This window comes from Nanorana parkeri, unplaced genomic scaffold (genome assembly GCF_000935625.1).
Source record: "Nanorana parkeri isolate BGI_ZX_2015 unplaced genomic scaffold, ASM93562v1 scaffold960, whole genome shotgun sequence".
NCBI classification, from domain to species: Eukaryota; Metazoa; Chordata; class Amphibia; order Anura; family Dicroglossidae; genus Nanorana; species Nanorana parkeri.
The window spans coordinates 329,004-345,543 of NW_017307228.1; the positions used below are offsets into that span (position 1 = coordinate 329,004).

The 16,540-nt window shown below is 42.2% G+C and overlaps 1 protein-coding gene across 1 annotated transcript in view; it reads left to right on the forward strand.

Annotated features, from left to right (window-relative positions):
• LOC108795342 (mucin-2-like) overlaps positions 1-16,540 on the forward strand; it is a 93,212-nt gene that overhangs the window by 10,289 nt on the left and 66,383 nt on the right. The window contains exon 2 of the mRNA XM_018566577.1: positions 16,248-16,316. Within this exon, the coding sequence (XP_018422079.1) occupies positions 16,292-16,316 (25 nt within the window). The 5' untranslated portion in view covers positions 16,248-16,291. The remainder of the gene's footprint in view (positions 1-16,247; positions 16,317-16,540) is intronic.

The following is a 16,540-nucleotide window of genomic DNA, read 5'->3' on the forward strand; positions in this document are numbered from 1 at the left end:
TATATCCTGTATATATTTATCCTAAACACATACAGATAGAGAAAAAATGTGCATTCTATTACTCTCTTTGTACTTTACCTTTGCTTCAGTGTTGACACTACACAGATCAACAATCACAGCTATGATATCAATTCATCTGAATTTGAGAGCTTTGTTCAGCAGCTGTCATTTCTGTGACAGGGAGTGCCCGATAACATCTACAAAAATGTTTCCTCGTGCATTTGACAATAGTGAGGCGTGTGTGTACAACAATCAGTTACCTCTATGTTCCATTAACCTTATCTCATTAAATTCATCCCCCAGCCAGGTCCACCTTACAGCAAACACTGCAAGTTATTATTAGCAGCGTTTTCGAGAAATTGTCAGCCTTCAGAAGCATTCTCATGTATGATTTCTTTTGGCGCTTGTAAAGGGATCTAAAAACAGCAGATTGTTCAAAATGAATGCTTAAAGTGTATTTCCACTTTTGCAGCCAAATTGGGATAATACCTATTTTATATTTGTGACTTGCTACCATACACACAGCATGACCTAAAAATATATATATTTAAAAAATGCTGCTTACATTTTACTTGCTTTAAAATCCAGCTAAGCTTTCCCCTTCTATGTTATGGTAAGGAGGGGCTTGTTTAGAATAAAAAACCCTGTTTGTACTTTGCTGACAGATCTCATTATTGACACTGTCCGCCCTAACAAAGGGTTAAAGATCTAGAAACCTGGCTTCTGCATTATACGTTAAAGCGGACTTTTACACTCAAAAATCAAATTCTACCAATGCGTCCCTCTATGTATGATAATTAATAATAACATAGACATGTCAGGTGTAAAATGCTGTGATAACTGAAATACTTACACTTGCAGAGCATTCACTTCCTGCTTTGAAAGTGCAAATGACTTCAGTTTGCCAACGCAATGCACATTGGGATTGCCTTGTCATCAGCAGAGCATTGCTGGGAAATCTCATCTGTAATCTCAGGAGATCCCAGGGAAAGGCATTTTCCTCCCCTGAGATGATGTGCATGGTCACTTGTCCTAGTCACATGTGCCAGAATTCGAGGAAGTAAATGGAGAGCTAGTATTCTGTTCTTAGTAAACATGGCCACTGTCAGAAGACTTCAGAAGAAAAGAGAAAAAAGGTATCCAAAGCTGGCAATGATCTAAAAGTATGTGTTTGTAGATTGTCATTACTAAACATTTCTAAAAGTGTCTTTGTTGTTATTTTAAAGATATGGGTAACGTTCCCCTTTAATGAGAGGAAATTGATTGTGTCCTCAGTGTCTGTATGAAAATTTGAAATTGTTTAAGGTAGCTCGCTGTCTGCCCAAAGGTCTCCTCCAAAGAAACATAAAATACATCTAAAAAGTAAGAATTATTTTTTAAAATATTTTTTTACGTATGCTATGTCACGTACCTGGTGAGGGACCGGAAGGTGAGGAGGCTTCCCTTGCGACTCATGTCTTACCACCCCTGCTGATGGGAACAGGGAGCAGGTGGACAGCGAGGAGCACGAATGCCACTGATGGGAACCGACACTGTGCAGGAGACGTCCTGGTAGAGTGTAGTCAGCAAGCCGGAGGTCCAACCGGGCGGGCAGCGTAGGAACAGAATCAAGAGACTGAAGCGTGGTCAGGAAAGCCAAAGGTCAGAGCCAGCCGGGCAGTGGGGTACAGAATCAGGAGGCAGAAGGCAAAGTCCAGGAAACAGGCCGAGGTCAGGGGCAGGCAGCAATCGATATAGAGAAGTCCAAACTAAACCGGGTCAAGCAGGTAACAGGAATCCAACAGAGTACAGGCACACAGGAACACTAGCTGAAAGACCATCAGCAATGGGGCAAGGGCAGGTTCGTTTTTATATGCTTAACTATTAGGGTAGAAGCGTAATTTCCAATGCGACAGCCGTTGCTCGTGTTTTCATGCACACTCCCGGTTTTCCAGCCACACGAACACTTGGTTTGTGCACATGTGCTGCTGTCATCTTACCCTTACACTGTGAGAATGGGAACACATAACAAACATATAGAGGGGATTTCTCAAATTTGACTACAAATGTGAAAAATCAAATTTCAATTTACAATTTTTGACTTCTCTTTTTGAGCCCCTTGACAGGTTTCTTACTAGAGCTACAGCTAACGATTATTTTCAAAATCGATTAGTTAGCCGATTATTAAGTTCGATTAATCGGTTAATCGGATAAACAATAAAATAAAGTTTAAAAAATGGCTCCAGTGATGGGACTACTAGTTTGTATTGAGGTTGTAGTCCATCACAGGAGCAAGCTTGGAGCGGTGGAAGTAAAAAAAAAAAAAAAGATAGTGTGGTGTGCAATATAGTGAAATGGAAAGTGTAAAATTATACAGCAATGAATGCAGAATGGCACCGGCTATAGAGGACTACAAAACCCAGCAAAAGCACATTATACAGCACAATGCAGAATACCGCCAGCTATAGAGGAATACAACAAATCCCAGCAATAGTACATAATAGCTGGCGGCATTCTGCATTGCGCTGTATAATGTACTATTGCTGGGTTTTGTAGTCCTCTATAGCTGGTGGTATTTAGCATTGTACCACTTTATAATGTACTATTGCTGGGATTTGTTGTACTCCTCTATAGCTGGTGGTATTCTGCATTGCGCTGTATAATGTATTATTGCTGGGACTTGTAGTCCTCTATACAGCGCAATGCAGAATATCACCAGCTATAGAGGAGTACAACAAATCCCAGCAATACATTATACATACAGTGTATAATGTATTTGTGGGATTTGTATTCCTATGTATAATATACAGCACAATGTACCATCAGCTATAGAGAAATACAAATCCCAGCAACACCTGCTCCTCCTTACTACATCTCCCCGCGTCCCTTGCCGATCGTGGATGTGGATGGGCAGGAAATGTGACGCGGGGAGGAGGTGCGGCGTGTGGCGCGTGAATGCGAGCGGGTCTGGCAGCGTCAAGCGTGAGGTGGGGAGGAGGTGCGGCGCACAGCGTGCGGAGCTGTGAACAGGGCCAACTGATCGGAAGCCGATTAATCGATTATTGAAAAAGTTGACAACTTTTTCAATAATCGATTATAATCGATTATGTCGATTAGTTGTTGCAGCCCTATTTCTTACAGCAACAAAAGTGTTTATTTGTTATCAGATTGTTTGCGAATGTTCAGCCACCAGAACATGTCTGTTGCTGATTTTAAAGTAAACCTGTCATTTGCTCTTGTGTGAAAACTCTGTGAGGGGAATTTATCAAAACTGTAGCAGACAAAAGCTGGAGCAGTTGTTCATGGCAACCAATCAGCTTCTCTTTAATTTTCAAATCTTAACTGAACAAAGTGAAGAGAGAAGCTGATAGGCTGCCATGGGCAAATGCTCCAGATTCTGTCTGCTCCAGTTTTGATAAATTCCCCCCTGTGCATGTTATGAAGTGATGGGTTGGGAAAAGGGGTGCAGGTGCCCTATAACCTGCAAAGCAGTGGATTTACAGCTCATTCACATTGAATGGGAAGCTTTAACACAACACATGGCAACACACATGTTAAGCAGAACAAACAGCTAAAACACAAATGAAATACATATATTGGAGCTGTTTTACCAGCCAAAGGATTTGTATTTGTATTTCTGTCCACAACACGCAGCCCTGTGTGACAATTAGGAGACCTGATTTTCCACTGCTGCAGTTCATTAACACTTTCAGGTTCCCTTCTCATCCCCTAGCCTGTGCCTGGGCAGTGAAAGGAGAAGCATCAGACTGATGAGCTCATCTGTCACTCTGCTCTCTTCTCCTACCAGAATGCTTCTTTCACAGTAGCATAACTGATTGGCTCCTTATGCTGCTTCTCCCTCCCCCTGTCTGAGCTCAGCTGTATAAGGAATGCAAGAGTCTTATACAAAGTAAAATTCAGGTTCTGCATTAAAAATAACTACTCACAACAAAAACATGCATACAAATCATCTCTGAATTGGTGCTGACACTGTCCTTCCTTCTGGAGGGTGGCTACATTTGTTCTCCATGGTCCCTGTGTGTGTTGTAAAGTAGCCACTGCTCCAAGATCACTCCTGTGATGGACTACAATCTCACGTTTAGTTTACTAATTTGTGTTGAGATTGCAGTCCATCACAGGAGTGAGCCTGTGTCAGAGATTTTTTGAGTATTGTGGCATTGCGTGGCAATACCACCGGGTTCTGTGGCCTCAAAGTGACCCAGGATTCTCAGCCAGAGGGGTTGAGCTGCTCCAGGAAGCGTTGCTTGTATCAGGAAAGAGCTGGCTTTTTAGTCCTTTCCAGGTTTTCTGGCTCACAGTTGGCATCCTGGAGATTTCTTAAAGCTCCGGGTGGGACGAAATCTCCATTCCTGGGTCCATGCTTTAGTAGCGACCAGCAACTAATTGTGTAACCGTGTGCAACCCTCATGAGGGGGGTGCTGGGATATATTGAGGGCCCCACCTGGGAGACAGGAGAACTCCACCCAGGAGTCCGAGTGGAGGTCAGTGCAGCAGGGAGCTGCAGGCTTGTGAAACCTAATGTACAGTTTAGCACATCACTGAGGTTGTCTGGAGGAGCCAGACAGGGGCCCTGAGGATTGAGGCCGGAGCAACAGTGCTGCAACAGAAAACTGTTAAAGGACTGGGACACTGTGAGTGTGTGGGGCAACTCAAGGATTGGTGAGCCAATAGCTGTTATTTGCTGAAGACATGCTATTTTTGTTGGACTTCCTTTGTTGCCTGCCTTTGAAAGAATAATAAAGTCTTTTGGTTAATGGAAAAACCCTGTGCGAGTGCTCTGTGAGCTCCCCAACATCACAATATCTATACACAAATAAGATACATTTTTGTTAAATCTTAAAATGCATTCAAGTATCTTAACTATTAACTTCCGAGTTTAGTGTCACTTTAAGTTCATGATTTTCTCTCTGGCCCCCTGTGCATTCCAGAGGAAAATTCAGTTTAGGGAAAAAACTTTTCTTTTAGAAAAGAGCAAGGTAACTGATAAGCAGGAAACCTTTTTTTTAATTTTGAATGGGAACATGTAGCATATATGAAAAATGTCTAATCCCAGTTTGGATGAAAAAGTGGAAATACACTTTAAGAATGTATTAATGAACACATTAGCTACATTCATTTGTGTAAATAACATCTGCTCAAGTTTAGCTTTAATGCACCACAATAACATGAATCCGGCCTATACATTGTTTTTCATTACCATAAGATGCTGCTGATTAGTTATATAATGTACAGATTTGTGCTTCTGCCTCTGAAAAAGACACCTGTTTGTTCTAAATCGTGTCATTATTATTTCCTGAAAACTTTCAGCACATGTGCTCCACTAGTACCATTACCGGAATCTCTGCAATGCCAGATTGTGGAGCTCTGCCCACTGAGGTCGTATAGACAAGCATTGATAGGTCATTCCTTGGGTGTTCAGCATCATCTGTGGGTGGCTATTGTGATCTGGGAGGAAGAGGTCCAGTCATGGTGCCAGCACCCAATAGGAGTGGACAAGGTTGCAGTTATTATGGTAGGTTTAGATGTTTTTTTAGTGTTTTTTTCTAGAAGTGTCTGTACATGTGTGTTTCTGATCTCTCTCTACAGCTGTGACCATTGTCGTGCTTAACTAGTTGTTACATGCTCACTGCTTAATGCAATAATGCTGCCAATTTATACAGTATCATTCATTTAGAATATATGAAGGGAAACAACCCAGCCCAAAAACTGGTTCTCATTGTGACTCCTCAGTTTGCTTTAGCTGAAGCTAACATATGCTTATTCCTTCTTCATGTGAAAAATCATTAAATGATGTCAGTGGTAGATTAACATTAGAAAACAAACCTGTTAGGCTATCCAAAAACATAAGATGGTGGTTGGTTTGGTGGTGGGAGTTTTCAGCTAAGCAAGCATGTAGATACACTACGCAGGGATCCATTTGGCTGGCGTCATGTAGGAGAAGCAATAACAGTTATCTGGGAAAACACATTTTGGAGAATCAACTTTTTTTTGCGTAGGTCGACAAGCCGGGGGTATCTGCGCAGGCCATAACGTCTTCATGGACATTTAATGGCTTCATTATTGCCCAGATTAGGCAACAATCAAACATGAGACTAACTATCCTAAGACTGAAATAGATTGATGTATAAGGCCTCATTCAGGCGGGGCGTACACGTCCGTGCGGCCTGCAGGTCCGTAAACTGGCTGATCCCAGGAGGGACAGGTGCTGTGTGTAATTGCACGCAGCAGCCTGTTCTTCCCTATGGGAGGACGTGGCTGTACGCTGTCATCCACACACCTGAATTTTGCTAGACTGATTGCTATATGTGCGGGATTAGCTCCTCTACCCCTCCCTTCACCTACTTACATAACCTTTTATGTAGCTGCCAGGAGAGGAGTGAAGGTGGGGGGGGATCTACAGAGTGTCACCTAAATTACAGCGCTAAGGCTGCTCACATCAATTGCAAGATGGCTGCACACAGTAGAAGTTTTAGGCCTTTAGATATCTACACAAGGGAGGCTTTTACAAGTAAATAAAATGCCTAAAATACATTAGATGCTCATATACGCTTATGGGAAGATTCTTGTTAAAATGAAAGGTCTGGCGACAGTATCTCTTCAAAGGAGAACTATGAGGCGAGTGAAAACCACTCAGCCTCATAGTTCTAGCCGACCTGTGACAATAAAACTGTCACAGGTCAGCTCAATAGATCGGGAAGTGAGCGAACACATACCGGCGCTCGCTCACTTCTCGATCCTGTCCCTGCAGAGAGCCGTGACTGTCACCCACGGCTCCCTGCAGGGATTCCCTCCCCTCCCCTGTCCAATCCTCCAGTGCTGACTGACGGAACGGACGGGGGAGGGGTCGGGTACAGCTGGCTCTGCCTCTAGATAGGCAGAGCCAGCTGTCAAACACACAGCTGGGCGGATCTCGACAGTAATGTCGGGATCCGTCCCGGCTGCGGCGTCTCAGCTGTACCTGCAAGCTGTAGCTCGCCGTATACTGAGCTTTGGGTGACGGGAGGACGCTAGTTTGTGTCCTCCCGTTACGCTTAGGAGAACTATGGGAAAAAGCACTGACCCCATAGTTCTCCTTTAAACAAATCATTTGTTTTTATGAATCTCTTGCAAAGTTTCTTACCTGAGATCCTGCCAGTATTACCACTTCCTCTCTCAAGCTGACAACTCTAAGCTGTTGTCTTGCATTTAGCAGCAACAATGTCAGCCTGTTGCGCAAGCGCCTTCAGTTGGCCTTTGGGCTGCCTATCAGGTCTGCAGAATCTGATCATAAAATATAAACTGCAAGTTCAGATTACAAAATTGTTTTCCTGCTATAATGTAGGCCAACACGGAAATTGAACAAAAAAGAGGCAATAAGCAGAAAATTAAAAACTAAAATGAAGTTTAAGATTTTGTGACAAATTTTAAAACATGTGGGCCAGGAACCTAAACCCCTCCTGTCGTGTGCATGTAATGCAATGGCAAGAATTCTTAACTGCATACGACAATTTTGAGCCAGTTAGGAGTCAGTAATGCATAGTGATCAGGGTTCAGTCAGCATTCTTTGTACCGTAAATGCTCTGCTGACACTTTCATAACTAGGTATCCATCTACTTAGTCTTGTCCTTGCTGTCATTCTCCTTTACCAACTAGGGAAACTATCAAGTCCCAACAATCCAGCAACCAGAGAGTCAAAGGTGCAGCACCAAATACATAAACAGGAGTAGAAGTTGTAAAAAATGAAACAAAGGAGAGCTAGTAGTCATGCTGCTAGCTACCAGACAGGTTTCACATTTACTGTTTAACAATCGGCTGCTAGGGACCAACACATCTAGATTGTTCTTCACCAGGTCTCGTTAAATGAACTCCTATAACAGTAAGACCCCTTTCAGATGGGTAATTTGATTAGGTCCGCCTGTTAGTTTTTCAAAAAGCCCAATGTTAGTCTACGGGCAGCCAGTTCTAAACGGATGTGTGTCTGCTCACCGCGACTACACCCAGGTAAACCAAATGGAAGAGTTCCGTTTTGCCAAACCTGATTGTGGGGGATCAGGGGTAATCTGATGTAAACAAACATGTAAATGTCCACTTACATTCAACTTCCCATAGACCTAGCATAGGACCGGTAAGTTCAGCTTTTTAAAGAAAAAAAATGGACGGACATGGATATCACAATGATAACATCCGTTCCATGCTGCTCAGATCAACAGGGGATCTGTGCGCGGATCCCCTGCATATCGGAACTGACAGGTTTCCTTATGAAAGGGGCCTAATGCTCAGCTAGAAGGCCAAGAATGGTAAGAACCTCCATGTCACTCCTGGGTCTTTTGTAGATAGAATATATCCTTTGACATGAACATTTCTTCTAGAGTGCAATGGATGATCCGGGCTGCCTAATGAGGCCGGCTGATAGAAACCGGAGAAAAGTTGAACAATTTTTTAAAACTGTGTCATTTGGATAAATGTCTCATTACGTGTCATTATTATGTCATAACTCTCGATACACATTCACTGTTCATCAAGACTAAGTGACACTCCTAATTGGAGTCATTTCGGTCAGGAAAGTGCATGGGGCTCACAGTGGCTCTGCGAGGTGCAGGTCCCATTTTATTTGGGACCTTCCCAGACAGGGAGAATGTTGCAGGGCAGGTTAAGCAGGGACTGGGGCGGTAAATCGACTGACAACAAACTATGTTGTTGTACCACACCCCCAGAGAGGAATTAGCAAGAAGCCATCACGCCCTCATTAAAAAGGCTGGAATAGGTTCTGGTTCATCCAAAGTGAAATTTGTAGAAGTTAAAGGAACCTGAAATTTGTCAGCCTCTTACGATACATGATGTCATTGAGATGCTGAATCAGAATAAGCAGCCAGGTGTTGGTGTGACTGACATCTATGCAGTACATTCTGTTCTGAAACATATGAGCTAACTGACTTCAAGACAGTTTCTTCTCAGAAACTTTGAATACTGAAATTTTTTCATTAAATATGGCAATTAAAACTCCTGACGAGGTTACTGAGTCCCACTCATGACCAATCTATCACTCAATCAATGTATACTGTGTTTATTAAACCGAGTTCAACATTAAAGCTGAACGCCGGAATAATCAAATATTGTGTAAATACAAGAGCCATGTGTATTCTTACTTGAATCTTGGAATGCTTTGTGTACTTCTTCCAGATCTGTGCAGTAATTCAGTGCGAAACTTTACCTCTGTGCAGGAGCTTCCTGTAGTAGAGACCGGTCAATGCTCCTCTCTCTCCTTGTGCCGGGTGACTGGCCTTGTATCCACCCCCCTCCTGTAGTTTTCTGCAGGCAGTCTGTAGTAGGGCTGCAACAATTAATTGATTTAATTGATAATCGATCATAAGAATCATTGTCAACAATTCTCATTATCGATTAGTTGATTTTCAATTAGTTGCCGCTGACACTGCTGCCCTACTCTGCTGTTATCCTCCTCACTGGGAGCCGATACATGCTGTGGTCTGTGTCCCCTTCAATCAGAGGGATCACGTGTAGTAATTGATCCACCGCACTACAGACCGGAATCCCATAGAACAAGTGAATGCTGGTATGACCTGCGGATGGTACTGCACAAATTACAGGAATATTGAAAAAGTCACCCGTACTCCAAGGCCAAATGTACGGCATGTCCTTTTTATTAAGACTCTAGGCAAACTTCCCAGATAGCAAGCAATTGAGCTGCAAGTTTGAAAATGACTTGCTAAACTATTGCAGAAGCCAAGCTTCACAATTTTGTTGCACAATTACAGCAAGTCTGCATTGCAAGTCTCCAGAACAGTGAGCTTGCAGAGCTCTTGCTAAGACCTGCAGGACTCTTGCTGTAGACTTGCCAAGCAAATTTGCTACAAATTCAAAAAGTGTCAACTAGAACTTGTGCTGCGAGTGTTCTGCAAGTCTACAACTTGCCAGGAATGTGTGTGGCAAGTTCAAAATAATTACAATTTAACCCTGCCACAAGTGTGTGGCAAGTTATCCTTGCTATCTGGGTTAATGACACAGTGCAATAAGCAACGTGTCGGAACCAAACATGGTCCCTTCATCATGCAAACACAGTGATGTGGGTGGGCGGAGCTTACCTACAGTTGGCCATAGTACACGAGGAGTGAAGGACCTGTTGGATTTTTTAACGCAATTTGCAACTTACGTTGTGTAAGTAACATCAGAAACGGGCTTCTGGTAAAGAAAGAGTCTGTGATTATCTGTTACTGAGCGATATATGGCTTATCTTTATCGATAGCTATATAAGTCTGGGGAGTGCGGGAAGAGTTTCGGAGCACTGTGCACGCTTGTTTTTGGTGATGGTTGGGAGCACCGTTCTGGACATTTTACACACAAATTACAGAAATCTGGGCATATTTGTCACAGTGGATTTTTTTTCCTTCTGGATTGGGCACTGATCTGTTAGAAGAATTATGTGGGATCTGGACTCACTTCACATCTTCGTGCACCTAATTTTCATTTATGTATTTTCTGCAATAAGATTGTGTTATTACTATTTATTTAGCATTCAATTTATAGTATTATAGATATTTTACATACAGTTTTGACAAGGTGATATATTAATTTGTACTGTTATTTGTAGCTTAAGAGGAATTATGATATTATATTATCAGCTCTTTTTATAGTTTTAGAGCACAGTACATTTATCATTATTTATGGTATGGACCTGGAGGAACAGTCTGCAGTAGCCTGATCATTGTACCCTCAATTCACTGATCGCAAATGCAATGCTTTGCAGGCTCCAATGCAAACAATTATTAAAAGCACATTTTACTTTTTGCAACATGGGTGAATTTTTTTTGAAAGTGGAAAAACATGGAATATAATCATACAACACTCATACTATGTCAATTTGGGACTATATTGAGAAAAAAAATGCTTTTAGCCCCGTCCAGTCTACAAGAATTATATGTGTGGCACACTATGCTCATTCATAATAGATTACACCACTTCAGCAGGTCAATAGTTTAAAGGCCGTGACACACTGCAGGCGAAGCAGCGCGGAGCGGTGGCGCGCTGCCTTTGCGAGCAGTGTGTCATGTAATTTTCTTCTGGGCACCTCAGCTGGCGAGATGAACAATTTCAACTTCAGCCAATCAGCTCGCGCATATAAACCAGCGCGACGGGATGCGACGTCTGGCCGGTTGTTAAGCACGAGCCGATTGGCTGAAGGTGCAGTCAATCATCTGACTGCACTCAGCTCACACACTGCACGCACAGCTCCGTGCCGGATAGCTTTGCTTCGCTCTGCACGGCTTCGCGTGCAGTGTGTCACGGCCTTAAGACATCTAATCAAAATGGTGATGAAAATGTGGGTCATTTTACATCTATTCTATTCTGATAATTATAATTCCCTGTTACCATGCTGATCCTCTACTTTCATTTTTTTCTTGTTTTCTAACCCAAAATAAGTGCATAGAACTGCCAAGAACATATTACTTCCAGGTCAGGTCAAAGTATTAGACGTCCTTCATACCCGGATGTTCCGTGGCGGTGGATTAATGCATACATGTATGTTACTACACTACAATGGACCTTAATGTATGGGAGTGCCATTCAAAATGAACCGCTGTTTATTGCGGTTTTAGAGCTTCTTACCACAAGACATAGGTGTGATGCTGGCCCTGAAGCCACTGGATCAGCATGACAACCCGACAACTAGGATATTCAGGAGAGTTCAGCTATATCATTTTATATTTTACTCTTAGCACAAATGTCCTTGAAGGTTGACTTGCTAACCCTGGCTTCAGTACTTTCTCAGCAGCCTGACATCTATGCAAGTAGCATTTTCAAGACGATCAGCATTGGTAGCCTATAGATACTGTATATCCAGGGCCGGATTTCCCACAAGGCCAACTGATGCCGGCCTTGGGGCAGCAGTGAGTAGAGGGGCAGCAGGGGTGTGGAATTCCTATCTCCCGATACCCGGGACATGCAGTTCCGGGTGCCGGGTGGGTAGTTGTTTTCTACATTTTGGGCAAGCAGGGCTAAATGTACAGCAGGGAAGCCACCACTTGTTTTGCACAAGGAATCTCGGTGATGTCGCCGAGATCACTTGTATGCAGCCTGCATACAGGGGGACGCATTGAGGAACCTGGCATTGGGGCAGCAGAGAGAGTAAATCCAGCCCTGAATATATCTCAGCGTTTTTAAAGGGAACTTGTACTAAGCAAAATATTTAGGCTGCCTATGCTCACATCTTTTTTTAAAAAAGGCTGGTTTCCTGGCTGTAGCAATGTTCCAATTGCTGGAATCCTTTTTGGGCTGCAGATCCAATACAAGCATGCAGCAAGTGAGGTGTAGTGAGATCAGAGCTCCCGATCTGCATGCATTTGATTCAGGCCAGTGATTCAATAAATACTAAACCCAAAGAGTCAACAGAACAGCCAGGTGATAATTAGTCTTTTTGTAGGAGGTCAGCAATGGCAGCCTCCACATGTGTCCTGTAAGTGGAATGCAACGCTGAATTTGTATTGTAATAATCTTACCTCATATTTTGAGCAACATCAGTACAATGTATTCACAAAGATACTTCATTGTTGCAAAATGAGGTTATACCCAGATTATAAATAAAGATAATCACCTTTCAATTCTAATCCTAAAACTGACACTCTTAGAAACATGAAACTGACAGGAACTAATTCACAATTTGTAAATACAATGCGCTTGCAACATGCTTCATCTTGTTTCACATTGGCTACAATAAAACAATATTCTTGCTGTTGTTTTTAACTGACACTATGCAGATTATTGACACGTTTCCTAAAACAATCATAATATACTATGTGCAGTAACCTTTAGTTAGCAATCATATTTAAGGTTGCAAAAGTCAGATCAGTGAAAGAAGAGTGCTGCTTGATTACCATGGCCTCACTTATACAGCTCATGTACTCAAGCCTGTTCCATGCACTAATACAGTGAATAGACAAGGAATAAGTACAATGTATTTAATGATGCCATGCACACATAATCCCTTGCACAGCAGCACTCAGAGTAGAAGAGGGAAAACCAGCACACTGAGCCAATCAGGACAGATTGCAGTATATGTGTTCACAGATGCGTACAGTTGAGGGAACACTGAGATGACCTTATTGGTAAGCTGCTGCGCCTATACTGTCTAGTTAGTAAGGCTGGGGGAGTGTTCTTGACTAAATTGTGCTACTGCTGCACAATAAAGATTTGGGACCCAGTTGTGTTGTTTGGCAGGGGTGAGTGGGTACAGGACTGTCTGCACGAATCACAAAGACTTTGGCAGATGAAACAGTTGTCATACACGGGGCTGCACAGTTCTCACAAAGAAGACATCCTGCCAAATCCTCTTCACACCACACATGCATACCATGACTTCATTCATTCCTATAGACCGGCCATACTCATGGTGGTCTTCAGTAGTCCTGTGGAATACCACCAAATATGAACAGGGCTGGAGGTTTTCTATGTGAAGACTGTGTGCTGCTGGGTAGGGCAGCACAGTGAACATTGTTGTATCTGAGCTGAAGGTAAGTGTGTCACCAGGTGGGCTGCACTCAAGAAAGTGAATAGTGTAGGGACGCCCCTGCCATAGACTAATTGAGCTTCTAATCAAACCAGAGCAGATCAGATCAGAACGGCCTGGTGAAGGAGGACTAAATCTACCCTGTAGCTGTAGCAAAACCCTGGTCCTCAATCTGTGATGAAACTACAAATCCCATCATGCATCTCTCTCCAGGAAGTCATGTCTGTGGCTGTGAGAATGTTGCAATGCCTCATGGGATTTGTAGTTCCACCATAGCTGGAGGACTATTATTTGGCTAACCCTGGCCTAAAGGAAACCTATACTTATAGGTTATACATAATGGGGCTTCTGTTACGGACTGTCCTTCTGAAAATGTGCTAACTGCCTTGCTGCCTTGCTGAGCCAGTTGTTTAACTCTTTCTGAGGCACAGATCCGGATCAAGAGCACATTTCAAAAGTTATTATACCACTCTCACTTTCTAACTGGCATGCTTGTTGCAGGCCAGCAACTCTGAATGTTTTGAAGCCAGCAACAACCAGGCAGTTAGTGTTTTTAAATGTATGTGAACAGCAGCCCTTGTATCTCGCTTAGCATGGGTTTGGTTTAATGTGAAAACCTTTAATTCAATCTATATATGTCATATAAGAGTCCTTCATGATGTTTTAAGAACATGCTGGTTCTTGTTTAGTTAGCTTTATGGAAGGATTTAGTTGACAGTGCTAAAATTACATCTGCTGTGTCTGTTTGCTGGAGGCATCTCCAGGGTGTTATGTGCACAGGAGGAGATCTTGCTCCTGGATGATGAGCATGCTTGAGAATTGTAGAGCCACAGGCTGTGGATACACTGTGCACATAACTGAAATTCCCTTCAACTTAAAGTGTACTTCGCACCAGATATATTTTTCAAGTTATGTGCATGGAAGCTAAGTATGTGTATGTGTAACATTTACAGGGACTTATTACCTATCACAGAGATTACAGTACTCCCCGTTCATCTGCTATTCATCTGGTTTTCCATATCGGAGGACAACACCATCCTTGTTCAGGAATTATCCGGGCTCAGCAGCTACTTCATGGACTGAGATCCTGGCTTGAAGATGACACAACAATGTCATTCACAGTGCCTGTGCAGTTCTTTATTATGTGTTCACAAATGTCAGGGCACTTTCACACCAGCAGGCCATTTTGATGTGCAGGCCGGTGTCCGCTGGCCACATGGCTTATATGACTACATGGCCATATTTGGTCAATTGACCTTATATGGCAACATGGCCTTATTTGGCCAAATACATTTACCTAAGATGGCCATGGAGTCATATCAGGCCAATGATGTCACCAGCATCCTGCCCCTTTGTTTACGTACTACTGCAGGGCAGATAATGACCTGGTGCAACTATCTGGGCTAGTACTCACAGCTTCTTTGCGAGTTCAGATGACCTCACGTCTGGACCAAACCCGTGCTCATCCCTAGTTTGAACGAGCCCTTAGATCAGCTTTGTTGAATCTTCTCACCTTGAGACTTACTTCAAAGCTAACAGTGTTGCAGTCTGTTCACCGCAGAAGAGGAGACTGACTTAGGATTTTTTTTAATTGGTACTGTGTATACTGTGATATGTCAGGAGGAATTTCTTTAGACTTCATGTTAGCTATGTCAATCAAAGATCAGCAGATATTGTAGGCGTGAGGAGTTGCATTGCTAGTAAAAATGTACGTTTGTATCCTCCCCAACACACAACAGCTATTCTCATATTATTTTTATCTCATAATGATAGAAGCTAATTTCCGATTTTCTGTTTTGGTTTTTTAAAGTTGTCATTATAATTAGGTGTACAGTGCTCCGTTGACCTCTCTTACAGTACTGTGCAGAACAGGTTCAGTTACACCATAACAGTGAATTGTCCCAGAACATATTTTAGAATGCTGTGAGTGCAGTTCTGAATGATGTCATTGCTTGCCTTGAAGAAATATGAGCTTCTTTTTAGTATATTTATTGCCCAATAGCTTTATGTTGGTGACACTAGTAAATGCAGTTTATAAACCCTTCTGTAACCAAGTTCAAAAGTAAAAGCAGCCAGTCTAGACTTCCTAATCCGAGGCATTAAACATCTGATCGGGAGAATCTGACAGAGCAATGCTACTGTTCTCCCTGTATAGCACCATAAATATGAACATTAATCTGCGTCATTTCCATCACAGGGGTGGCTTTCGATAAATGGAAATAGCTTTAAAATGTTGGTGGCAAACTTGCTTTATGCTTTGTCTGTAGTAATGTAGTCTGTATTCTAATATAAAGCATGCCTGTTGTGTAATATTAAAAAAACTCCCAAATGAAAGAGAAACAACACAATGTTCTCATAAATATGCAACAGAACATTGGCTACATATTGACAATTTGTTTCCAATTTGATTTGTCAGATCAATAATTACCAGTGCTTGGCTAATATAAGTATTATTTAATTGGATAAAATTTGAATAAAATTGTTTAGTTAGGACCTAACGGTATATAATTTGTAAATGTCATTGCATTGATGGATCTGAAACAAGATCTGACTGTGTATTTTCAACATTAGCATTTAACAAGTGTCAGTATACAGTTGCCCAAGGTTTTTGGGTCTATGTGTGATAGTGAGAACCTCTAGCCACAGCTAATAACAGCATAAAGTAGGACAACATTTTTTTATTTGTTTTTTAAATCGAAATCACTCTATATCACTGTTTTTAGTAATATAAATTATTTATGTTTTTCAGGTTTATCATAATCCAATAGGTGTGGATAAAGACTGTTTGCAACAATGACATCTGTACAGACAAAGAAAGGTAATTCTTTAGTGCACAAGCAAGTTTTTCTGTCAAACAAAAGAGGATTTAATATTACAGTCCAAAATAACATACGCCGATCAGCCATAACATTGTGAATAGTGAATAACATTGATTATCTCATTACATTACTGGGTTGGCCAGCAATTCCAAAACTGCAGCTCTTGTGGGATGTTCCTGGTCTGCAGTGGTCAGGACCTACCAAAAGTGGTCCAAGGAAGGAA